This window comes from Trachurus japonicus, chromosome 9 (assembly GCF_045865225.1).
Source record: "Trachurus japonicus isolate A0001 chromosome 9, Traja_1.0".
Lineage (NCBI taxonomy): Eukaryota > Metazoa > Chordata > Actinopteri > Carangiformes > Carangidae > Trachurus > Trachurus japonicus.
In genome coordinates, this window is record NC_140915.1 from 8,801,598 (window position 1) to 8,827,382 (window position 25,785).

Consider the following 25,785-nt stretch of genomic DNA (forward strand, 5'->3'; position numbering starts at 1 on the left):
CACATACTTACATACATACTCCTAAACTGAAAATGCAGGCCTACTAATAGATACATAAAACTAACAGGTATTTGTTAAATTATAAAAGGTATTTTATAACGGCAGTAGTGGAAAATTGGACAATCCATACTTTTACAACTACAAACTTTTGCTGTCGTTTATTGGTTTCAGTTCTGTTACTGGCACTTGATAAATTAAAAAAATAAATGATGAGGTATGAATGATGACGTTCACTGTTTCAAATTTTCCAAAAATTACAAAGCACAAATAACAGAATTGTTGAGGGAGCAGATTGATAAGAGGTATCAGTAAAAAATAGTTTCATTGTTAAAAAACATAATTATTGACACCACAAACACACTTTGTCTCTTCTCCCTCAACAGATCATGGTCTACAGGAGGTTTTAGATCAACATAAGAGCAGCCTGAGGAGCAGATATGAACAAGTGACTGAAGGAACTGAGGCAACAGGAAGTGAAACAGGAAGTAGGACCCTCCTCAACAGGATCTACACTGAGCTCTTCATCACAGAAGGACAGAGTGAAGAGGTTAATACCCAACATGAGGTGAGACAGCTCGAGACAACGTCTAAGAAGGAGATCCTCAATGACACTCCAATCAAGTGCAACGACATCTTTAAAGACTTACATGTCCAACAGAGAGACTATGTCCCTACAGTCTCACCTGTCCAACAGAGACCCATCAGAGTGGTTCTAACCAACGGCGTCGCTGGCGTTGGAAAAACCTTCTCAGTGCAGAAGTTCACTCTGGACTGGGCCGAGGGCTTGGAGAACCAAGATGTCAGTCTGCTGGTTCTGCTTTCGTTCAGGGAGCTGAACCTGATCAGAGATCAGCAGTTGAGTCTTCTCGGGCTGCTCCATGTTTTCCATCCAACATTACAGAAGGTCACAGCAGAGCAGCTGGCTGTCTGTAAACTTCTCTTCATCTTTGATGGCCTGGATGAAAGCCGACTGCCACTGGACTTCAACAACAGGGAGGTTGTGTCTGATGTCACACAGACGTCATCAGTCAACGTGCTGCTGACAAACCTCATCCAGGAGAATCTGCTTCCCTCGGCTCTGGTCTGGATCACCTCCAGACCTGCAGCAGCCAATCAGATCCCTCCTACATGTGTTGACAGGGTCACAGAGGTCAGAGGCTTCACTAACGCCCAGATAGAGGAGTATTTCAGGAGAAGATTCAGTGATGAAGATCTGTCCAGAAGAATCATCTCACACATCAAGACGTCCAGGACCCTCCACATCATGTGTCAAGTCCCAGTCTTCTGCTGGATCAGTGCTACAGTTCTGGAGCACATGTTGACCACAGACCAGAGAGGAGAGCTGCCCAAGACCATGACTGACCTGTTCTCACACTTCCTGCTGGTCCAGACAAAGAGGAAGAAGAACAAGTACGGTGAGGGACATGAGACGAGTCCACAGGAGCTGATAGAGGCCGACAGGGAAGTTCTTCTGAAGCTGGGGAGGCTGGCGTTTGAACAGCTGCAGAAAGGAAACATCATGTTCTACCAAGAAGACCTGGAGCAGTGTGGTCTGGATGTCACAGAGGCCTTGGTGAAGTCAGGACTCTGTACTGAGATCTTCAAAAGAGAGAGTGTGATCTTCCAGAAAACAGTCTACTGCTTTGTTCATCTGAGTGTTCAGGAGTTTCTGGCTGCAGTCTACATGTTCCACTGTTTCACCAACAAGAACAAAAAGGTCCTGGAGAACTTCCTGGGAGAACTTGATGACGTAGACGAAGACGAAGAGGTCCTGGAAAACTCCCAGGGAGAACTTAATGACGAAGACGAAGACGAAGACGATGACGATGACGATGACGAAGACGAAGACGAAGACGAAGACGAAGACGAAGGCGAAGGCGATGGCGATGGCGATGGTGATGACTATGGTGACGGTGATGGTGACTGTGATTCTCAGTTTTCTGATAGCGACAAAGATTTATCCCTGGATGACTTCCTGCGGAGAGCCATGCGTAAGTCCCTCAGCAGTGAAAATGGTCACCTCGATCTATTTCTTCGCTTCCTTCATGGCCTCTCTCTGGAGTCCAACCAGAGGTTTTTAGGAGGTCTGCTGGGTCAAACAGACAACAGTCCAGAAACCATCCAGAGAGTGATCGACAACCTGAAGAAGATGAACAGTGATAAAATCTCTCCTGACAGAAGCATCAACATCTTCCACTGTCTGACAGAGATGAACGACCAGTCAGTTCATCAGATCCAACAGTTCCTGAAGTCAGAGAACAGATCAAAGAAGAGACTATCCGAGTTCCAGTGCTCAGCTCTGGCCTACATGCTGCAGATGTCAGAGCAGGTTCTGGATGAGTTGGACCTGGAGAAGTACAACACATCATATCAGGGACGATGGAGACTGATCCCAGCTGTGAGGAACTGCAGAAAGGCTCGGTGAGTCCAGACATGATCATTATAATTATTGATCAGTGGATTGCACTAGCAGTTTAGCAGAATTCAGATAAAATGAGTTTTCATTTATCTTCATTATTCTTATTTTGACAGTGAAAAAATTACTTAGCGGTATGCGCATAAGATGGAGGCAGGGACAGAGACGGCAGTTTGATTGACACTTCACGATTCAAAACGATTGGATGGTGTTTTTACATGATTTTCTGTTCCACAGGTGACTGAAAATATATTTATTTGTGTTATTTATGTAAAACTAAATCAAGGCACACTTTAAGTTTTTTCCTTCATCTGTAAATAACATAAACAAGTTGAAGAACAAAAATTGGAAACAAAACACAAACGCATAATCATCATCATATTTGAAAAGGAGTGAGAAGAAGCTATGCTTATTAAATCCCACCCCTTTACCATCATCATATTGTAATCATAAATAAATCTATCACTTGTCCCACTTCCTTGATTGCCCTTCATTCAAAAATGTAGTAAAAAAAAAAGCTCCAGAAAAGGATCTCCAATCTTACTTTTAATATACTCTCGCTCACCAGACCTACCTCCAGAGAAGGAAGGTCTGGCTGGTCCAACTATTGTCCTGATTCTGAGATCGGAGAAAAAAACGCCCCAGATGCCATAGCAACGGTGCGCTTAAAAAATATGTCTGAGGGGGTAAGCGTTAGCCTCGCTAGCTCACTGAAGACCATGGGCCAAGCTTGATAAATAAAACTTTGGCTGTAGCTGGGGTCAGCAAAAAAGCCAGAACGTCCTTCTTGGATAGCAAATGGCGTAAATATACTCTTTGAATATCTTTACAGTCACAAAGAAATATCCGTAGTTCCTGTTGTTGTTTCCTTTCTCCGAGGGGACTGTGAAAACTGAAACAGGAAGGTGGGACTTCTGTTGGGTGGCTTGTTCCGGCCAATCAGAGGCTAATTGCAGCAGCACACTTCCTTCAGCTCAGACTACCTTTAATGTGACTCCAGTGCAGTTAATGGTAGTCCACAAGGTGGTGCAGTTGTTACATGGAGTATAAGAGAAGAAACGATGTAGGGTTGTTTTGAGAAATGTGACTGCTTCCTTCTCTCACTTCAGAGTTCAAAATAAACCTCCTCCCAGGTTACAAAAAGGACTTCCCTGGGATAATACAGCTCATTTTGCTTTTTCATTGACTTTTTGGTTTTATTGAAACCTCATGAATCTGATCAGTTTTCCACATCAGTGTTTCCTGATGGTAGTATGAATGCATAGTGTCTCCAGCAGCATCTGTGTGCAGGTGACATCACCTGAGCGCACCACACTGACTCAAGTGACAGGTTTGAAGAACAAGTGAGGAGTTAGAAGGACATGAAGCCGACGTCTGTATCCAGAGGAGACTGAAGTCGTGATGAACATGGAGGAAATCCTGGTCCCCTTAAATCACATGACACAAACAGCGTCTCAGATCACAGCTACTTAACACTTTATGTCTACAGTGAGTGTGTGAGTTTAGCTGCAGCAGCTGTTGTGTTAACAACAAACACTGATGATCGTTCAGGATTGAACTAAATGTAGTAGAGTTTCACTCACACACACACACACACACACACACACACACACACACACACACACACACACACACACACACACACACACACACACACACACACACACACACACACACACTAATTTTAGCCTCCAGAAACTAGTCACTCAGCTGAGACAAACTTTTCTGTAGTCAGTCTAAAAACAGTGGACAATTGTCTTAATCCTCACTCTGGATCAAATCACATGAGAAGCAGAAGCATGATGTTGTTTACCTCCTTCATCCAAAACACAGATCCAGATTAAACCTGTGCAGGACTGAAGGTTTCATGTCAAACTCAGTCAGAGAAGATGAGCTGAACCTCAGATGTTCATCACATCATCAGATGCATCAACTGTGTTTTTACTGATCTGATTTGATTCTGACTGACTTTATATTTTCTCTCTTCACAGACTTGTTGATTGTGGACTCTCCAAGACTCACTGTGAAATTGTGGCCTCAGCTCTTAAGTCCAACCCCTCCCATCTGACAGAACTGAATTTAAGCCACAACTACCTGGACTATTCAGCAGTGAAGATTCTGTGTGCTGGACTGGAGAGTCCAAACTGTAGACTGGAGACTCTGAGGTCAGTTCACATGACTGGGCCTGTTGTAGTTTTCCCTGTTTTTACTTAAATTGTGTGAAGGTTCAGTTTGACATTGGTGTGAATATTTGTTAGACTGAAGCAGTGACTGATTGTGTCACTGTCATTTCAACTAGTAGAAGAGGAGTCGCTTCATTCAGCTTCAGCTGCACATAGAAGATCTTAAGCTAAACACCTGTCAGGTCAAAATGAAGCATCTAATGAGGGATTCAAACAGAACCTGAACCAGGACAGAACTGTCCATCAGGATTCATCCTTTAATAGGGTTAATCACACAAAAGCTACCAGATATTGATTGTACACTGACAGACTGACCTGAGGTCTGCAGCAGCTGATTAATCTGTGCTGACGTGGATGTGTGTAGAAGACCACATTATGAAGTCCCTTTAGTCATACTAGTCTACTGATTCATTGATCAGGACACACCTGATCAATTATCAATCATTCTATTTTCTTCTTTTAATCTTTATTCAGATTGAAGAAATGCGAGTTCGGAGTAAGAGGCTGTTCCTCTCTGGTCTCAGCCCTGAAGTCCAACCCCTCCTACCTGAGACACCTGGACCTGAGTGACAACAAGCTGAAGGATGCAGGAGTGGAGGATCTGAGTAGTTTTCTGGAGAGTTCAGACTGTAGACTGGAGACTCTGAGGTCAGTAGCTGCTATACACTTCAGTCATTTACAATGAGTGTGTGTGAGTTTAGCTGCAGCAGCTGTTGTGTTAACAATAAACACTGATGATGGTTCATGATCAAACTAAATATAACAGAGATTTAGTCAGAGCGACGTGACTTAGTTGAGTCATTTACCAACATTATCTGTTCAGAGCTCACACACACCAACATGAGTGTGTAGAACACCTTGATTCATTTTAGATACTGATCATTGATCAGGACACATCTGATCATCTAATCATTATATTCTTTATACACATTCGAAGGACGGAGTGACAAGAAGCAATGCTTATTTAATCCCACCGCTTCTCCATAAATTATAAATAAATCAATTGTTTATCCAGCTTCTTTAATTATCACATTGCATTGTTTAAAATAAAAAAAAACCTACAAAAAATAGGGGGTCAAGTAAAAAATAAATAAATGTTAGCACTCATTGGCACCCTCAATCCTGTACCTCTCAAGTGTCAGGTAGGACTCACTTTTACTTGAAATAAAACTATCCCCCTAAGTTATATTTTCCCCTCTCTTTGTCTGAACATACTCCAGATAATTGATTTATTTTTTGTTTAAACATGATTTGGGTTGTTTGATGTTCTGTGTTAGCGTTTTTCAAACTGGGATGCGTCTTCCCTGGGGACTGGCAGAGTTTTTAAGGTGCAATGCGATGTGAGGGGGAAAAAAACTGTATTTATATATAACATTAAAACAAAAATGAGTAGGGCTGAATGATTAATTGTATTTATTGTATACTGGCTGTTTCTTTGTTCTTTAAAAGGTGCTCACTCTCTCACACTTTGAAAACCTGAATCTATTTGATTCATACATTTTAATAACTTTGATTGTAAAAGCAGTAAATGTGTATGACCCCTACCAGCCCTAGTTATTTAATTATTTCATTCTTTATTCAGATTGAGGGGCTGCAGGTTGTCAGAGACCAGCTGTTCTTCTCTGGCCTCAGCTCTGAAGTCCAACCCCTCCCACCTGAGAAACCTGGACCTGAGAGACAACAAGCTGCACAATTCAGAAGTGAAGGATCTGGAAGCTCTTGTGCATAGTCCCAATTGTAGACTGGAGACTCTGAGGTCAGTAGAGGAATGGGTCAGTCTACGCTTCTTTCATCATTGTTGTCATTTGCAATGTAGATTATTTTTTGCAGGTATACTATTGTATATGTCCAGGAGTGAATCACCAATGACTTTTATTTTCCCCTGCATTCATTATGCACTGCATGTTTATTGGTTGGAGGTGGTACAGTTTCCTAAACACACAATGATGCAGCAGGTCAGGGTGTTAGCAAAGCTTTGGGACTGCTGCACTTTCTTGACACTCATGTTCACAGGAACTGGGGATACGTAAAATATAAAATGACGTACAGCAGCTGGAATATCAAGACTGCACTGATCAGATGTTGAACTTTCTGTAGAATTTGCGGCTTTATTTGTCTAGATCTTATGCCCTGGCTAGGGGAACCTAGAGCATAGAACAAAATACATAGACACCTTCCCTCACTCCCAGGACACGGGTTTGCACGATAATGAACGGGAATGATCAAAGATTTATTTACAAAATAATGTGAAAAAATAATGTACAGTAATCAGGCATAACTCAGCACCTGCAAAACATCAGCCAACCACTCACACATTCACACACCCACACAGACAGAGACATAGACCCACATGTGGGTTGTAATAGAGCCATCTTCTCTATACACCTTGATCTGATACTTTAAACTTAACCCTGTCCAGATCAGACCATAATAAACTTGATTACACCATAGTAACCTGATTTACTAACACAGCTTGGTTTAATGAAACTAACTCAAACCAAACCTGATTATTGTCCTCTGACTCTGTAACTGGTGTTGTATTTTATTCCTACAGGATCCACAAGAACAAGGTGATTAAGGCTTCAAGAGACAAAACCTGTGAGTACTGAAACACTGTCTCCTCTTCATCAGTCTGACTGTGGAATTATTTTGGGTGCATTTCTTCTCCAAATCTTTTAAGAATTACATGTTGGTTTGAGCTACTGAACATGTGTCTGAACTGAATTCGCTTGCATTTATTTTTTTATTTTAAATTATTTTTATCTCTTCTCAAGTCCTAGATATTTTAAATTATTTTATCTCTTCTCAAGTACTAGATATTATGTTTTTAACTGAATTATGACATCATCATCACATCAGCTTGTGGAATCGTGCCCTCCTGGTTTTGACCGTTTCAGCCATCCCAGGTTAGAGGTCGTTACATGACAGACAGGACGCTTTAGAAAAGGTTTAAGCTACCCCCTTCAAACCTATTGGAATTTCAATCAGTTTGGGGTAATTGAGATGGTTTGAGGTATTTATATGAAGTATTTTCAATCGGTTTGGTCTCCCAAACCTATTTGAAACCGTTTAAAACTATACTTGCAGTGATTTATCTCCTTCCTAAACCAGCTGGCTCTTTCTTCTCTGAATTTTTTATCCAGCCTTGTTTTAAATTCTGAATTATTCAGTGTGGTGATTTGAACATTCATGTTGATGTGTCTTCTCATGTTCTTCCTGTAGATTTTTTATTTTTTATTTTTTATTTTTTATTTTTTTTACAGTAGGCTATTAATTAAATATTACCAACTCCTTTTACTTCCATCCGCATGTGGCCCAACTCATAGACATAGTCATACTCTGGACCTAGTTCTAAGTCTGGAAAACCCTCTGTGGAAATTTTGGACTTGGCTGTTTCAGATCACCACTGCATTATTTTTAACTGTGTCAGTCACAGGCTGCCAACTGTGTTTTACCCTGCTTATACTCTTGTGTCTTGAGTAGTGCCTCTTAATTCTGCTCATTGTTTGATACCCTGAATTTAGAGTTTCCTGATGCCTACATACTAATGAGATGTTATTTATTTTAAATCACTATGTTCAGCAACCTTAGATCTTAAAGCCTTAGATAATTTTTTGCCTGATTTCTAAACAGTTTTTATTTCCAAAATCCTTGAAAAAATGTTCTAAGCCGCTTCTTGCTGTGGTGAAAGAAAAAGATGTCTCTAAAAAATTCCAATCCATTTTTCATCAGAGCCACAGCACTGAGACCGTCCTCCTCAAAGTAATGAACAACCTTTTTAATGAATGCAAATGCAGGCATGTGCTCGGTTCTAGTGCTGTTGGAAAAAACGTTCTGCTTTTGATACAGTTGATCACAACATTCTGTTAAATAGACTGAAGCAATGGGTGGATATATCTGCCACGGCACTCAGCCGTGTGAAAAGAGACAGAAAAACTAATACAGACCTCAGCAGCTACGCTTGTACCACTGGTACCTGGTTTTAGGATTGATTTTAAGATTTTATTAATTAGTTTGAAAGCTCTTCATGACCTGGCTCCAGATTACATCTCTGACCTTTCAACACCTTATAGACCCTATCATAATTTGATATCCTCCATCAGTGGCCTTCTTTCTATTCCAGAGACTAGGTTAAAAACTAAAAGGTACAAAACTTTTGCTGTTGGAGCCCTGAGTCTCTGGAATGACCTGACTGGGGAAATAAAGTGGTCAGAGTCAGTGTCTTTTTTTTAACCAATTTGTTTGTGTACAGCCCTGCCAATTTTTTCTTTCTTTTTTTTGTCATTCTAATGTTCAATTTGTTGTTTTAACATTTCCTACTGGATTATATTTTCTTGTTTTTACTGTCGAGTTGAAATGTTTTAAACATCTTTTCTCTTTTTCTCTTTTCTCTGGCAATTTGTATTCTTGTTTGATAAGTGCTTTTATAAATAAAGTTTTTTATTATTATTATTATTATTTACTCGATATCTTTTATGTGCATATTAATGTACAGGTGTGATCAGATCTGACTTGCAAATGATGGAGAGAGGAACGGCAAATGCTGATGTCTGACATCAGCCTTATTTCTTCTCCTCCTAACAGGTGTCTTTGATGTCAAACTGGACCCAAACAGAGCAGAGACGACACTGAACATGTCTGAGGACGACTCAACGCTGAAGGACTCGGAGAAAGACTCAAAACTAAAAGTGTCTGAGGAAGACTCAAAGCTGAGGGTGAGCAAAAAAACATTGTATCCTGATATTCAATGGTACCAGAGAACCACAGATTTGGAGATGCTGATTCTCATCCCAAACATCTGCTTCCCAAAATAGACACACTTGTGCCGTTTTCCCACTAAAATTAGCGGGTCAACGCGGGTTTTTTAAACGCGCGTCGACCCGCTAACAATCGGCATTTGGCCCCTTTCCCATTGACCAAAATGAGCCGAGTCTGACCCCCCGCTGAGGGATCAGACAGAGCATAAACCAGTCGCCCCGCTCTCATCCGCGGTGCAAGAGACACGCACAGTCATGCCACAGCCGCCCGCCGCGGAGTGTCCGTCTGTCTCTCTCTGGCTGGCTGACCTGGAGCACCAGGGCCGCGGAGGACAGCGAGTCTGCTGCGGCCGGATGACGGACGTCCGCGGCACAACACGTCAGTTAAACAGACTGTCACTTCTTTTCTTTGACGGGTTTTTTGACCAGTGGGAAAGGGGTATAATACCCCTTTCCCACTGGCCAAAAAACCCGTTTAAACCCGCTAACAATCGGCTTTTGGTGGCAGTGGGAAAGGCGCACAAAGCCGCGTCGACGCGGGTCAAACAACTCGGCAAGCGACGCGGGTTAAAATCGCCTTTAATCGGCTCGGCTCCGAACGGCTTGCAGTGGGAACGCCAGACCCGCGTCAACCCGCTAATTTACGTGATGACACTGAACGTTACGTGACACCACGTCATCGCGCCGGTCGCGTCTCTTATCACGTACCAAAACAAAGCTCTGCTCCGCTCTGCTCTCATCCGAGACTGGGATCAAAACATCAGAGAACACTGACCAAAAACGATTGAAAAAAAGAAAAGAAAAAAAGCGACAGTCTGTTTAACTGACGTGTTGTGCCGCGGACGTCCCTCACATGGCCGCGGCAGACTGGCTGTCCAGGTCAGCCAGACGCCTCGTCTGCCTCGGCGGACGGACACTCCGCGGCGGGCGGCTGTGGCATAACTGTGTGTGTCTCTTGCACCGCGGATGAGAGCGGGGCGACTGGTTTATGCTCTGTCTGATCCCTCAGCGGGGGGGCAGACTCGGCTCATTTTGGTCAATGGGAAAGGGGCCAAAAGCCGATTGTTACCGCGTCGACCCGCTAATTTTAGTGGGAAAACGGCTTTATTTTCTCCGCTGCACCTTGAGATCGTTCCCACGAATGCCATAAACAGGTTTGAGGATAAAGGACAAACTTGGTGTAGCCCACTTCTACCCATTAAGTAATCTCAACTAATCTTAACTAGTAATAAAATACTTAAAATAATATTTCTGATTCTCTCCTAATCTATAACACTAATAATTGTCTTCTGTTACTTAAATATTTTTCTAATAAGCAGCCTAAATGACAGAATGTAACCAGAAGTTAACCTGACTCATGAAAATGAGACAAATATTCCACAGTTTTAGAAAATCATAAATCAATTATTGACTTGGACTTACATGTAATTTAACATGAACTAATAAGTTTTGCTGCAAAACAAAACATTAGATGAATCCTCTGTGGTCCGTTGAAACAATGACTCACAGCCGATAGCATTATCTGGGTTAGTTATACCACAGCTAAGAGTCCATTTGCTTTACTAACGAATGCTAAGAACACGCTCGGAATCAGCTACAAGCTAACATACATATGATGTGGTCTGGTCCTGGATGTCGAGCAGACAGTCTTTTAGATACTAAAAACTACACACCTTATCTTAATACAACAATCACCATGTTGTGACTTCGTCGTCTCTCATTCCGGTCAAGTTTACCCACATCAACACACCACGCTCTCTCTTCCTGTCTGAACTTTGAGTGACACACCTTTAACCAATGAAGGACCAGTATTATCCTTTCCCTCATTCTCTAGTCATCCTTTTCAAACTTTTATAAATAATAATAATAATAATAATAATAATAATAATAATAATAATAATAATAATAATAATAATAATGATATATTGTACATTTGTATCTTTTAAACCTAATTTAAATTTAGTTACGTTTAGTTACGTCAACGTTCATGAAACACCATTTTATAGAAGTTCAACCCAAAAATAGAAACAAAAGAAAGGCAATGACAATGAGAAGGACACGAGTGCTGCTAGCCTTTCTTTTGTTTCTTTAAGTTTATCTTTTGGCCGTGCACCTCTTTAGTTTGTTCCTGAGAGTTTTGTTGGAGAGTGCGTGTTTTTCTTTGTTTTTTAACCCAAAAATAGCACATTTACAAGTATGCTTTCTATTTTAACACATTCAACAGGGTTGCATTGGCATCCAGCTTACACTGCAAATGTGTTTTCCTTTGTGCTGAGAATACAGAGACAGCTCTCTCTTTAGTTGAACATGGACCGACTGGCTTGCAGCAACAGGGTGTTACCTCAAAGTAATTCAGGACACGTTGGCAACCTCAGCCAGGGTTGTACATACATTTTTTAAAATTTTGCTACAGCAACCACTGTGGCTGCATGCAGCTCTCTTGACTGGTCGGTTTCCATCTTGCTGCTAGAGACCCCTGGATTAACATGTCCTTTACAACCTTGAGCTACAGGCTGCTTCTGCAATGGAGGCTCTGAACATAGACCTTGCATTCCTCTCCATGTTCCCAAACTCGTGGAGTGGATGGAGAGTCTCTAAACTATTGAAATGGCATCAAATACCTGTGTCACACACAGTACGTTTACATGACACTTGAAAAAACCAAATTATTGCCTTAATCCGACTATAACTGGACAACTGAAGTGCATGTAAACACCTTAGTCCGACTGAAATCGGAGTTGAGAACTCCGATTAAGACATCCAGATAATGCGATTGGAATTCGATTTTCTTCGTCATGTAAACACCTTAGTCGGAGTAGAACTGGACAATGCATGTGCGCATGCTCCACAACCGTAGAGACGGCACCAAGTGGAGCAGAGAAGCCGCCCAAAACCGGCAAAGTAAAGAAAAAAACCCAACATCAGCGCCGAGTCAATGCATTTCACACAGCGCGACCAGCAAGAGTGTTTTATTAAAAAAGAAAGAGAGAGAGAGAGAGAGAGAGAGAGGGAAAAGGAAGCCCGTATCCTATTCTCCACGCATACAGCCCAGACTGACGCGTCTGGTCGGGAACTGCAGTTGAGAATTTATTATTAAGCTTACTAAGTTGTTTATATTCAGTTTTTTACGAGGTGACAGAAACGTCAACAGGACAGGAGGCGTATTAACCCGCTGAAACAACGGCTGGCGCCGCATGAGGGGGCGGACCCCGTCAGTTATTCGGTTTTCTCAGTTGCATGTATATTGAGACAAGGACAGAAGTCCGACTTGACGCCAAAATCGAATTTTGAGCATAGCTCGATTAAGCTCTGCATGTAAACGTACTGACTGTCAGTCCCCTCAGACTCTGTCCACTGTGCCTCAGGTCACTATGAAACAAATCTGTTGGCGTCACTCAACATATTTTTTGTAGTAAACCAGCTGATGTTGTGTCTCTCTACAGCTGTCAAGCTTCACACCTGAACTGGAAACTGAATCTACAGAACTCTCATACAGGTAAACATGTGATAAACTCACTCAGTATAGTTTTATACAAAGCATCTTTCTCTTCCACCACAGCTTCTCCTGAGATGAGTCTCTGCAGTGTTGGTCTCATGGACGACAGTTTGAAGGGACATCAGCTGGATCAGCTGTCAGTCAGCTGAGTCAGGTGGAGCACATTGTGTTCACTCAGTCTTCTGTGTCCCACAGGTTCAGGCCTCCTGGTCCAGGCCAGTTCCAGTGTACCTCAACTGGACTGGTGTTTGTTTTGGCTCAGGAGGCGGAGCTGCTCTACAAGACTGTCCAATGGAAGAGCGAGGATGAAAGCCTCCTCCAATCAGTTGGCAAGATGGCTGCAGGGCCGCTGTTCAGTATCCAGTGTCCTGAGGATGCCGTCCGTCAGCTCCACCTCCCACATTGTGAAACAAAGGAAGGTGAGGGAAGGTGATTGTGTTTGTTAGAGCAAGGATGGGGATTTTATGATACAACTTTAGTCAGTTTGCGGGGTCTTGAAAATCAGAGCATGATTGTTTTCCAGCTTCCTGTGATAAATAACCTGACCAAATCTCAGTGTACGTCATTTCAGATATAAACAGAAATGATCACCACTGTTATAACAAGGTTGTTGTCTCTGTGTTTTCACAGCTCTGCTCTGTGACGGCCTGCTGTCTGTCGCCCACATCACTGATGATGGAATGAGCTTCATTGAACCACTGGAGATCACAGACACTCATGTGATCATCTCAGTCCCTCATCTCTCGGACTTTGTCCTGGTCTCGGCCCTCGAGGTTAGGGAAGTTTTCGGCCAAGTTCTGCTGTTCAGAGGACCAAACATTCAACAGGAGTCAGTCGTCAATGTGCATCTGCTGCCCAGTAATGTCCACCTGAATGAGGTAAGACTGCAGACTGAAGTGTTCACTTTGCTTCACCTTCAGTCCAAACAAAGTAATAAAGTTACTCACCAGGGGTCTCATTTATAACCGTTGCGTACACACAAACCGGGCCTGAAAGTTGCGTACAGTACATCACTTTACAAGCAAAGGTTGTGATCTATAAAAAACAAACTTGACGGGTGAATGTCCGCAGCCCAAAGCAAACTCTGACCCATGCATGTGTATAGTCTGGAGGAAAAGAGGAACTGGCTACACAGACGGTGTGGTGCTGAACTGAAGTCAGACTGAAGAAATGTAGAATGAGAAGAACAATTATGTTTTTATTAGGGCTGACCCAAAAAAATCTAAGCTTCGATGCTTCGTTCGTTGCCATGGTAATTGATCAAGTCCGTGATCGATTTTTTTTTCTTCCTTTTTTCCTCTTTGACACTGGTTCTCATCAGCAGTTGTTACATTAAAATGAGTAGGCTACTTGGCATCCTGGAAACCTGCCTGATTTTGGAGATATGCAGTGTTTGTTTGCCATTACTTTCATTATTTCCGCTACGATTGCGAACTCCCCCACCCCGGTCAGACGTCAGATGTTACGGCCGCCACTGCACCCCCCCTCCATCAGACGTTACAATCGCGCACCCCCCAGGCTGTCGAAGCTTCGATTTTGATCGATTTTATGTCCGCAAAGCATCGATTATCAAAATATGATAAACGGGACAGCCCTAGTTTTTATTATTGCCCTTCACACATTTCATTTCAACCCGTATCATGCCTTAGATCCATGTTTCCACAGAGTTATTTTGCATTGGACTGATGTTTCAGAAACATAGTTTCTTAGAATCTAACTGAAATTCAAAATCAAAATTAAACTATATATTATACTTTATATTTAATCACTCCAGTCCCTCCGTCATGTTGTCCACTCCCGGAGCGTTGGAGGAGGAGAGGAAAGCGCAGCTGCATGGAATAAAGCATCCAGTCCTAACATGGTGTAAATAACTAGATATATTCCGCTTGTCGTGGAAATTTTGGTTCTGGCGGTGGAGAGTCAAAGAACAAGACTGGAGAGGTAGCATGCACCCAAGTTTATTCTCTATAGAGAAGGGAACAGAACACAGAACTACACAGCAGATAGCAGTTCAGAGTCGTGCCCCCAGAACAGAGATTGCAGTCCCTTCTTATACCCAACTTTATGACTCTGGTTACTTCATTACTTCAAGCACTTTTAGCTTTCCCAGGCAATAAAACAATTCAACAGATGTATTACTCAACAGATGTCTACCCCAGTTGTTGTTTTACCTATATGAATTTACATCCTAGATAAGTTAGTAAACAAGGTTGTACCGGGTCATCCTAGTGTCCTTCCTCTGCCCCCAGGTTTATTGTATTCAGGACACAAATGTACTTATTACAAGGAGAATACAATTGTCAGCAAATTTCCACCACTCTATGATACTGTGAACATATGATCGAGAGTCAATTAAATCTCAAAGCCTGGAAAAAAGCCCGAATTGGTCGCACTTACTGCTGTTCATCACAAAAACCGGCATAAAGAAAAGCGTCACATTCTTTCATTCTTCAGTATGTATTTTGGGATGGAGGATACCACTAACTGATTCTGCTAATTATTCAAACTTTTATCGATCAGTCTAATTACTGTAAATATATAAATCCAGCGGTGAGCCCCATGTGTGATGCTGCACCATGGCGCTGCTGGAGGAGAATAAAGAGTGAGACGGTCTTCAGGGACCAACGACTTTCTGGCCTATGATGATGACTGGTTAATAACTTGTTTCAGATTCACTAGAACTGTTGTCATTGTTGTAACTATGTGCCGAACTGGGTCCAGCATTTGAGAGGGCAGCGCAATGAAACCACACAGCGTGCGCTCTGAGCCGCTGACGCCGTTGAGCTGCAGCAACATGTCACGTCGCCACTTTCACACCTGCAGCCAATTCACAACAACAAGAGGACGTCAGGCTCATTTATATGCAGATCACATTCATGTGTTTGTTCACATTGACCATCTACGGTTAAAACAGGGCGTGTACAGGACGGGATGTGAAGCTGATTCAGCTGCGCACACTTGTAGGAACTCTGTGATCTATAAAGGGAAGTTTGCTTACAAGCATGCGTAGGGTTTTATAAATCTGAATATTTTCTGGCGCACGCAAACTTTGGCGTACGTACACTTTTAGTAACGATCCCACGCACAGTTTTATAAATGAGACCCCTAATGATGTGGACTCCATACACCTCATGTTATTGACACCGTGTCTCAGTGTCGCCTTGATGGAACTTTTCCAAATTTCACACAAACTTAAAGATGAATTAATTGTACTTTAGTGGTCAAAGGTCAAGACACAGGGCGTCGTATAGCTCACTGGGTAGAGCAGGCCCCCATATACAGAGGTTACAGTCCTTGCTGCAGCCGGCCCTGGTTAAAATTCCCATGTACCCTTGCTGCTTGTCATTCCCCCTGTCTCTGCCTCCCCATTTCCTGTCTAGCAATATTTTACTGTCAATTAAAGACAAAAAGCCCCAAAATACTGAAAAAAAGATCAGTGTTACGTCATGAAGGACTCTCCTCTTCCTGTTCGTCCAGCCAACTAGAACCAGTTTGTTCAGGCTCAGGCCCGACTCTAAAAAACGTTCTGATTGTTCTTTAGGTGAAACAGATGCAGGACGACTGTGAGTTCATCCGGGTGACTTCCGATTGCACACTCATCACGAATAAAACTTACACAGCTCACTGTCCAGAGGCCAGAATAGTCCTGCCTAAGGTGACTAAGGTAGGTCATGTCAGACTAAAGCCAACATGATTCTTCAAACTGCTGTCACTTACAGTATCTTGAGTCACTGACACAGCTGCTGCTGGTTTTCAGGGGCATAAATTTAAGATGGACTATGGACCGAATTACCTCCCGGCATTTCAGATCAAACTGCTCTCGAGCAAAGAGATCGCCAATGTGGAGGTCCAAGACGAAACCAAGACAGCTGTGTGGGAGGGTGAAGTTCCCCTGCCAGGTAAAGTCTTCATCTACCTGACGTAGACCTGACTGATGAGTGGTGTCTCTGTTCTTATTGGGCTTCAGATCCTCTTCTGTCTTCTGTCTGCTTCTGTGGTCCATCCTAACCAGTGAGAGTCAAACCAGTGTGAACCAGTAAAGAGTAGGACCATGGAGCTTCATGAAGGAGCTAAAAGGACCTTCATTGAAACATAAAGGACTATAAATCTTTGTCCTCAGTCCTCTCCCAGGTCTTGGATCTTAATCTTTTTACATACCCTGAACCGAGACAAACAAACCGTATAAGCTTTTTTTTTTTTTTCATGGACCATTCAATCCCTGTTGTACATGTCTTAATTCTCAGATCAGCAACATTGATCACTTGTTATTTAATTTGATTATAAAGCACAGATGATGCTTATTAAACACACGTATGTCTCTAGTTCATCTTCCAGATCCTGGTCCAGGTTCGACTCCAAGTGTCTCAGCACCGACTTCCAGTGTCTCAGCAGAAAAGAGGCTGTTGTCTGTTCGGACTGAGTTCAGCAAGAGGGTGTCTGATGCAAATCTTGGTCTCCTGCTGAACAAACTCCTGGACCATGAGGTGATAAGTGATGCTGAAATGATCACTTTTAATGCAATGTCAAACAACAGTAAGAAAGCAGAAAAGGTGATCGACACTGTGCGACAAAAAGGAGAAGACGCTTCTTCAATTCTGATCACAGCTCTCTGTAAGATGGATCCCTACCTGTCAAAACACCTGAACCTGATGTAGAAACAGTGTTTGTCTGACACCGTCTTTAATTCTTTTTCTCTTTTGAGACCAGGCTAAAGACTAATGCTAATTAGAGTTCATATGATCAATAGGGGTGCAACGGTACAGGTAGCCCACGGTACGATACGTACCTCGGTTTTTGGCCACGGTTCTCGGTACGGTTTCGGTATGTGTTTTGTGCAGAGAACTTTTTTTTTCTCCCAAAATAATGTTTATAATTTATAATATTTATAATATAGCTCTCCTCTCTCTCTATCTCTCTCACACAAACACACACACACACACCTGAACTGTCTGTGAACAGCCCCTAGCTCCTCCCTCTGCACACTCCTTTAGTCTTTCAGTAGGTGAACACTCTGAAGCCACTTTCAAACAGAGATCGCGCTATATTGCCGTCACTATGCTGCAGCCACAGTCTCTCACTGGGAAAGAAGATGTTAGTCTATTGTGTTTTTTTCACCACCTCTCATCCCTGTCAGTCAACTCCTGCTCGACCTCGGTCTCTCTATCGCGCGCGGACACGCGGGTACGCGGACACGCGACCACACACATGCGGTGTGCATGGACAGAGTCCTGCTGGAACTCTAATAAAAGCTAAATGTGCTAAATCGCGCTAATAACTAATTAATTTCCCCCGCGAGGGCCGCGATTGCGATCAGCGACCGCTCGTGCTGCCGCCTGTTTGTTTTTTTGGGGTTTTTTTTCCCCTCTTTTGTGTGTGAGCTGCACTTTCAGTGTGATGGGGGGAGTCACTGTGAGTGTGTGGAGGCTCAACAGTGATTGGACATCGACTCGCGGGGGCGGGCTTTCGCCTTAAACGGCCAGGCACACACATACACGGCACAGCTGCCTGTAAAGCAGTAAGAGCTGATGCAAGCTGAATCTGAAATACCGCGGTCCAAGAGCGTATTGCACCGTGCAGGCCGTACCGAACGGTTCGGTATTTTACCGAGAACCGTTGCATCCCTAATGATCAATAACATGTGAATGATGTGGTATTGACGTTACAGTAAACCAAACAAACCAAACCCCATTAAAGTCCCACTCCCGCGACCCTTTTCGGCCATTTTAAAACCAGCTCATTAGCCATGCACATTAGCAATGTACCTCTGGGGGGTGGGCGGAGACTGCGCTGCTCTGCACCCGCCCAGCCACCTCCTCGCACCCCACCCCCCCGCTTGCTGACAGCTGGACATTGTACAATTACAGATTCAGCGCGTTTAGCGTAAAACTCCACACTGGGATTCGATCCCAGACTGGAACATAGTCCTTGCTCATGGTGCAAGCTGCTCTACCAGGTGAGCTATACCTATTATACCTAGACAGCTACACCGAGCTGTGAAGGCTTTCACCTCTGAGCCAGATGCAGAGCGGGGCGGGAGCTTGTAGCACTAGTGCCCTCCCCTGGAGCTGTGACACCCTCAACTCCAGTCTTCCTGAAACTGCCAGTTCGCGTCTGCCATTGGTTCACAGCAGTTTGAAGGCAGAAAAACTCTGAAATGCAATTTTGCACTTCCTTCTCTGCTGATAAGTGCTCTAACACAAGAAAAATGCCACAGGAACATGTGAAAAGCTCAAAAAACACGATTTTCACGGGAGTGGGTCTTTAACAAAAAGTCAAGAAGCTTTGAACTTTAGCGCTCCAGCCTGGTCCGTCAATTTATTGTGTGAACCAGAAACACTGCTGTTGTTTTTGCAGCTCATGTGTTGTCAAACTGATGAAGCTGTTTTCTGAACCAATCAAAATACAATAGTGTCTAGAGACATAAAATTAAGTTCAAGCCATCTGTACAGTACAGCAATACATACAATGCATGATGCAAATTGTCGGTTTACATAACTTAAGAAGTTTGACGAAGATCCTGGGGAAGATTGGTATTTTGTGGACAATATGAACTTCTACAAATGAATGGCACATCATCACTGAGATGTAATTCACTGCCTTCAACAGGAGATGGTGCTATACTCAATGTTATTGGATGGAAGCAATGTAGGCTCTGTGATATTCAGACAAAGCTATCCCACTAGTTTTAATAATGGTTCATTTGTCCTTTTTATTTTGATAGTGACATTTCATAGCATGTAAAAGATTACCTATTTTCAGCTTGTTTATTATTGACAGGGTGTACTCTCTATAACCTGGATATACAGAGGTGATGTCATTGTTTTTATCTTTATTGTAAATCCTCATATGAATGAAGCATTTTTGAATCTGATACAGTTTAATGGTGCAACTAAAATTAGGCAGTTTTTAATGACTTGATTTACTAGTACTTGACTGATCCTCACCCATAGATCAATACAGTCTTATCTTAATCTAAATTAATAAATAATGCACCATAATTGTGTAAATAGTGGAAAGAACAATATTTGCTTTTGAACTTGCAGCTAAAACAAAGAACATCATGCTGTTTATTATTCAAGTGTACAGTGGCAAGAAAAGTATGTGAACCCTTTGAATTTCCTAATTTCTGCATTAAGTGGTTATAAATTGTGATTTCATCTACATCTAAGTCACAAGTATTTTAAACACAATGTGCTTAACCAGGTACCACACAAACAATTATAATATTTCATGTCTTTCACATATTCATTAAACATCACACTGCTGGTGGGAAAAGTAAGTGCATCCTTGGATTTAATAACTGGTTGAAGCTCCTTGCAGCAGTAACACCCTCAACCAAGTGCTTCAGATAGCTGCCGATCAGACCTGCACAAAGCTCAGGATGAGGTTTGGACCATTCTTCCTTCCTACAGTAACAGAACTACTTCAGCTCAGCCATGTTCTCAGGCTGTCTGATGTGAACGGCTCTCTTGAGGTCATTCCATAGCATCTCTGTATGATTCAGGTCTGGGCTCTGACTGGGCCACTCCAAAAGGTGGATTTTCTTTTTTTGAAGCCACTCTGTTGTAGATTTGATGTGTGGGGTTGCTGTCTTTCTGCAACTTCTACTGAGTTTCAGCTGCTTGATATGGCAACCCTGACATTATCCTTGTAGGATGCCTTGATAAAATTGGGAATTCATTTTGCCCTTTATTAATACAAGCTGTCCAGACCCTGCACAAATCAGCCCCAAACCATGATGCTCCCTCCACCTTACCTAACTGTTGGGATGATGTTTATGTAGCAGTCTATTCTGCGTTGTGTCTCTGTAGGTGTAGGACAGGACGACCACGTGGATTCAGGCACATTTATTACTCCTGCATGAAAACAGCAGAGCACAGTGGTTTTCTGAAATGGTTGCTTCACAAGGATTACTGCGCCTTCTCCCATTGAATCCAGAGAAAAAGGGGCCAAGAACACACAAATAACATGCATTCAATTAGAAAAAAATATATAAATATAAAAACTCTGAATGAAACAATATCCATCACATTCCCATACAACATTTTACATTTATAGAATTACAACACAACTCGCATTGCGGGACAGAACAACAAAACACAATGCAACCTCACGTATCTCCATGAACACAGTAGCCATCACTAGCAATGCAACACGGAGCACTAAGCACTTGATGCAACCATGCTAACATTTTCCAGACCATAAACATCTCCGAATGCATAAAAATTAAATTTTACAACACACGTTACTTTTAATACTTTAAAAAAAAAAGAAAAGAAACAGTGACACAACGATACTATTGCTCCGATTATTATAACAACATTAACCGAGCAAAGAACTGCCTACCTTCTTGGACCGTTGCTATTCTGGCACGCAAAACCACAACTCATATATTCGGTGCAATTCAAAATAAGAAAATAATTAACTTTTACATTTTTGTCAACACAATAGCTCCAATAAAATAAATATAAAGATGCGGAAGTTACCCACCCTTTCAGAAGTGAACTTTACCGCCTTTCAAAATAAAAGTTCTTGGAGCACATATTGGTTCCTATCAAAATAAAAAACTGATAGTCATAATCTAGGCTAGGGTAACAACATCTCCATGCTACATTTACATGCTGGTTTTTACGCCAAATGAACAATCGAAAAATCCCCCCAAATTAAATCTTAGTTACAGTCCACAAAACATTATTTCAGTAGGCTAGTGTTGTAGAGTGTCAATCTTAAACTGCAGGTCCTTTTTCAGGTCTTTTATTTTTTGGGGAAAGCAGTTAATGCACAAAACCAGGAAAGGGTTCACATACTATTTCTTACCACTGTATGGGTGTAATATTCAAGTGTCCACATACTTTTGGCCATGTGCTGAATCTCAAAATGTTGAGGATGCAACTCTCAGGGTTTTTTGTCATCATATCATATATAAATGCACTTAAAATCTATTTTTTTAAAAGTATTTTTAGGCCTTTCTATGTTCAAGATCCATTTTAACTGCAGTTTGTTTTAGATGTATTTAAATCGTTTTTGTTGTTGTTTTTTACTGAAATGTGTAGGCTATGTTAAATTACAGATGTTACTGCACAACATGTTAATGATAATAAAGAAAAACACTGGACTTTACAAACACAATTGTTTCTTTTTTTAATGATGAGATTTCATGATTTTTCCATTAATCATCTTTCAGAAATTCACAGTATGTTTCTGTGCACTGTATCTACATCAGATCTTTTTTGTTTTGTTTTTATAAGTTTCCGCTGCTGTCATTAGCAAACAAAGAGTTAATTGACAATGTTACATGTATGATCCTGGCACTACATGAGCTAAGGGTCTGAGTCAGTAAATGTTATTCCAGCACTGATGAGCTTCCGACAGAAACACCACCAGTTCAGCTCTGTTACACTTTCTCTTTTTAATTGTAGCTTTGACCTATGGGGTGGGATTTTTTTTTTTTTAAACAAATGAAGCACTTGTCTGTTTTCTTCTTTAATTTAATTCAAAGCAATAATACACGCAGACGTAGGATACCGTGTTAGCTCATTTACTCACATACGCAGCTACATACATACATGGCACACATTAGCCAGCAGGCGGAACATTGCATGGTGTAACACAACAGATGTGCCTATTTTACCAGGGCGGGGTAACACGAGCCCGCTGACAAAGGTTCCGGGTCTAACACAGTGATCTACATCTGTCACTGCTCCTCCATCACTTATGCTTGCCCTGGAGGAGGAACAATCACTCTGGAGCCCCAGAGCAGCCAGGAAAAAGTGCTCCAGTCTCTCAATATACTCCACCCAGTCGCCATCCTCCTCAACAAACTCAGTGAGCGAACCGACGGTAGCCATTACTGTTAACTGCGCGCCAACGTCTTCTTCGAGTCACAGCGGTACCTACTCGGCATAAATCCTCGGCTTGACTTGCTTTTTAATCCTCATCGCCAGTGTAGTAACCCGAGTGGTTGCTTTACTTAGCAATAATACACGCAGACGTAGGATACCGTGTTTGCTCATTTACTCACATTTACTTACGCAGCTACATACATGGCACATATTAACCAGCAGGCGGAACATTGCATGGTGTAACACAACAGGTGTGCCTATTTTACCAGGGCGGGGTAACACGAGTCCACTGACAAAGGTTCCGGGTCTAACGCAGTGATCTACATTCACTCTGCAACAATTTTATTAAGTGTCCGGGGACCAAAGAATCACAAATATATGTTTTGTTAGATGTAAGGCGTTGGTCACAACAAATTGTTGTTAAAAAAGGACCGACGTTTCGACCTCACATAGGTCTTCCTCAGGGTGTGGACCCTGAGGAAGACCTACTCGTAGCCTTGATGTAGGAGAAGTGGACCCTGAGGAAGACCTATGTGAGGTCGAAACGTCGGTCCTTTTTTAATAAATTATATATATTTCTCCTACATCAAGGCTACGAGTTGAGCAACTGCTTTTTTCTTCCTTCACTGTTTTTGTTCCGGTTGTCAGCTCCTCTTCAATTCTGGTGTGCGCTCCTACCACGTTCTCTTCAATGCCTTACATCTAACACAAACGATTAATTTTACACAAAGCAAAAGAGACAGAATAATCAGACTAAACAACAACGTAACATGCTCTTCACATTTTATTCTCTTGTTTTTGTTCTTTTGATTTTCAGTTTGCTTTAGTCACAAATGCGCTTCTTATGAATGTAGCGCCCTCTAGACGTCAGGTCTATTTACTGAGGTGCGCTCCCCAAGTTCTTTAAATTAAGAAATCGCTTTCTTTTTAGGTTACTAATGCATAGGTATGTAACTACACTGTAATACCTTATTTATGAACTGTTCAATTTATTCTCTTCTTACAACTACTTTTATTTAACTCAAAGTGTGTTTTTACTACTGTTTTTAGCTTGTATTTATCACTCTTGTAAATAAATGAACTAAAAATGAAATGTGTTTTTCTTACACCTAGGTACCCTTTAAGTTTCTAAAATGTCCCTAAAACACTCTATAAGATTCTCCTAAACCCAAACACAGTAGTCACTATGCAAGATAAACAAATGAATGACAACTGGTAAGTATCAATTATTAGTAAATATTAATCACATTTGAATAATGAAAAAAAATAAATAATAATAATAATTAGTCACATTCAATTCTTTGTTTTAAATGTAGTTTCAGTCAATCATTTCCCAAAATAAATGATTTCTGTGACACTCAAAAGGTCTTTCCAATGTTTCAAAAATCAACAAATATCAAAACAGTCACTTATTAAACATTACCGACCTAAAGCCGGCACTCTTTTCTAGTGAATGAAAATAAAATGGGTAGCCTACCTTTTAATCAGTAAATCGTTGCAGGCCTGAGACGTGGCTTGTGTAGGTACGTGGGAGCCTCAAACCAACATGGCTGCTTCGCGCCTGGCGCAGAAATAAAAAAAACACCGGTGATATTGAACTCACTGCACTGGAATCCTCCTGGTCCGTCCGGTTCAACAGCGGTCTGCTCGAACGTGGGCCTCCGACGACGAGTCACTCCAGCTCCCTGGTGTCCAGCTCCAAGTGTTCTCTGTGCTAGACAGTAGACACACAAGTTGCGTTTCCATCTGTTATGATTGGATGTTATTACATGTTTGACCGCTAGGCGGCAGTACTGGTTAGTAGTCAGCTTACCGTACCATATAAGACAGTAGAGCAAGACTGCATGGAGCCACATGTATGTTGTTGAGAACGTGAGACATTAAACTAAGTTACTTGCTATCAACACGGCCTCATCCTTGGAACACGAACATGACATGGTACCAGGAGTAAACTCGAATGAACGACATGGATTTAAAACCACCGGAAAGTTTGAAACTAACGGGGAATGTCGACGAGAACTGGCGCACCTTCAAACAGCGGTTTCACCTGTATGTTGCTGCTACGGGACTCGAGGAAAAGCCGGAGGCAAGAAAGGTAGCGCTGCTGCTAACAATAGCAGGGCCACAGGCCATAGAAGTATTTAACACGTTCGTGTTTGACAGTCCTGAAGATAATGAAAAGTTGGATGTAGTGCTTGGCAAGTTTGATACTCACTGTTCTCCGAAGAAGAACGAGACGTACGAGAGGTACGTGTTTCGGTCTCGTACACAGCGGCAACATGAGCCTTTTGATAGCTTCCTGACGGACTTGCGGCTAAAGGCGCAGTCCTGCAACTTCGGAACGCTGAGTGACTCCATGGTCCGGGACCAGATCGTCTACGGCGTGGGGGATAAAAAGGTCAGAGAGAGGCTACTACGGGAGATGGAGCTGACGCTGGCAGGAGCCATTAAGATCTGCCAGGCCAGTGAGCTGTCCCAGAGGCACGTGAGGACGTTCAGCGAGATGTCTGCAGTCGCCTCGGCGCAGAGCGACAGCGCGGCAGCGGTTGGAGCAGTGTCGTATCAGCGGAGACGGCGCACACAGACCCGGCCTGCACAGCAGCAGGAGGACGTGATGATAAACTGCAAGCGCTGCGGCTCACAGCACAAGCCTAGACAGTGTCCAGCGTTTGGTAAGCAATGCTCCAGTTGCCAAGGCAAGAATCATTTTGCTAAACAATGCTTCTCCAAACGGAAAGAGGGGAAGAAAGAAAAAACTGTAAACTTAATAGACGAGCCTGATCTAAGTGACACGTTCTTTGTTGGAATGGTGAATTGTGAAAGTGAACAAATAAATAAGCCAGACAATGTAAATGATGTCACTAAAGAAGATAAGTGGATAGCTCCTCTAATGATAAATGGGACTGTAGTCACCATGAGATTGGACACTGGTGCCAAAGCAAATCTCATAAGCATGTGTGATGTGAAGGCAATGAAAAATAAGCCACAAATAAGAAGAAAAGAATCTGGACTGAAAGACTACAATGGGCGGCCAATCAAATGTTTGGGCACATGCAGGTTGAATGTCACAGCTAAAGGAAAAGTGCACCAC

General features: G+C 42.3%; 2 protein-coding genes and 1 pseudogene across 3 annotated transcripts in view; all 3 read left to right on the forward strand.

The window, feature by feature from the left end:
* The window catches only part of LOC146980945 (NACHT, LRR and PYD domains-containing protein 1-like), a 70,799-nt pseudogene that overhangs the window by 32,205 nt on the left and 12,809 nt on the right, over positions 1 to 25,785 (forward strand). The gene's annotated exons all lie outside the window — the stretch shown is intronic.
* Positions 1 to 25,785, forward strand: part of LOC146980947 (protein NLRC3-like) — a 37,562-nt gene that overhangs the window by 301 nt on the left and 11,476 nt on the right. The window contains exon 2 of the mRNA XM_085787943.1: positions 384 to 2,421. Coding sequence (XP_085644069.1) covers positions 384 to 2,421 — 2,038 coding nt within the window. The remainder of the gene's footprint in view (positions 1 to 383; positions 2,422 to 25,785) is intronic.
* On the forward strand, positions 3,674 to 17,507 carry LOC146980948 (uncharacterized). The gene is made up of 10 exons (XM_085787944.1): positions 3,674 to 3,759; positions 5,074 to 5,247; positions 7,154 to 7,197; positions 9,184 to 9,314; positions 12,800 to 12,852; positions 13,048 to 13,271; positions 13,483 to 13,730; positions 16,394 to 16,516; positions 16,610 to 16,751; positions 17,176 to 17,507. Exons 1-10 carry the CDS (start codon positions 3,674 to 3,676, stop codon positions 17,505 to 17,507), a joined length of 1,557 nt encoding a protein of 518 aa, XP_085644070.1.

What these genes read in the sequence shown, in the direction of transcription:
- LOC146980948 (XM_085787944.1), top strand. Translation starts at nt 3,674, where the DNA reads ATGCATAGTGTCTCCAGCAGCATCTGTGTGCAGGTGACATCACCTGAG. An exon ending in AGGAAGACTCAAAGCTGAGG is followed by an intron (nt 9,315 to 12,799) that starts GTGAGCAAAAAA and finishes GTCTCTCTACAG; the next exon opens with CTGTCAAGCTTCACACCTGA. An exon ending in ACATTGTGAAACAAAGGAAG is followed by an intron (nt 13,272 to 13,482) that starts GTGAGGGAAGGT and finishes GTGTTTTCACAG; the next exon opens with CTCTGCTCTGTGACGGCCTG.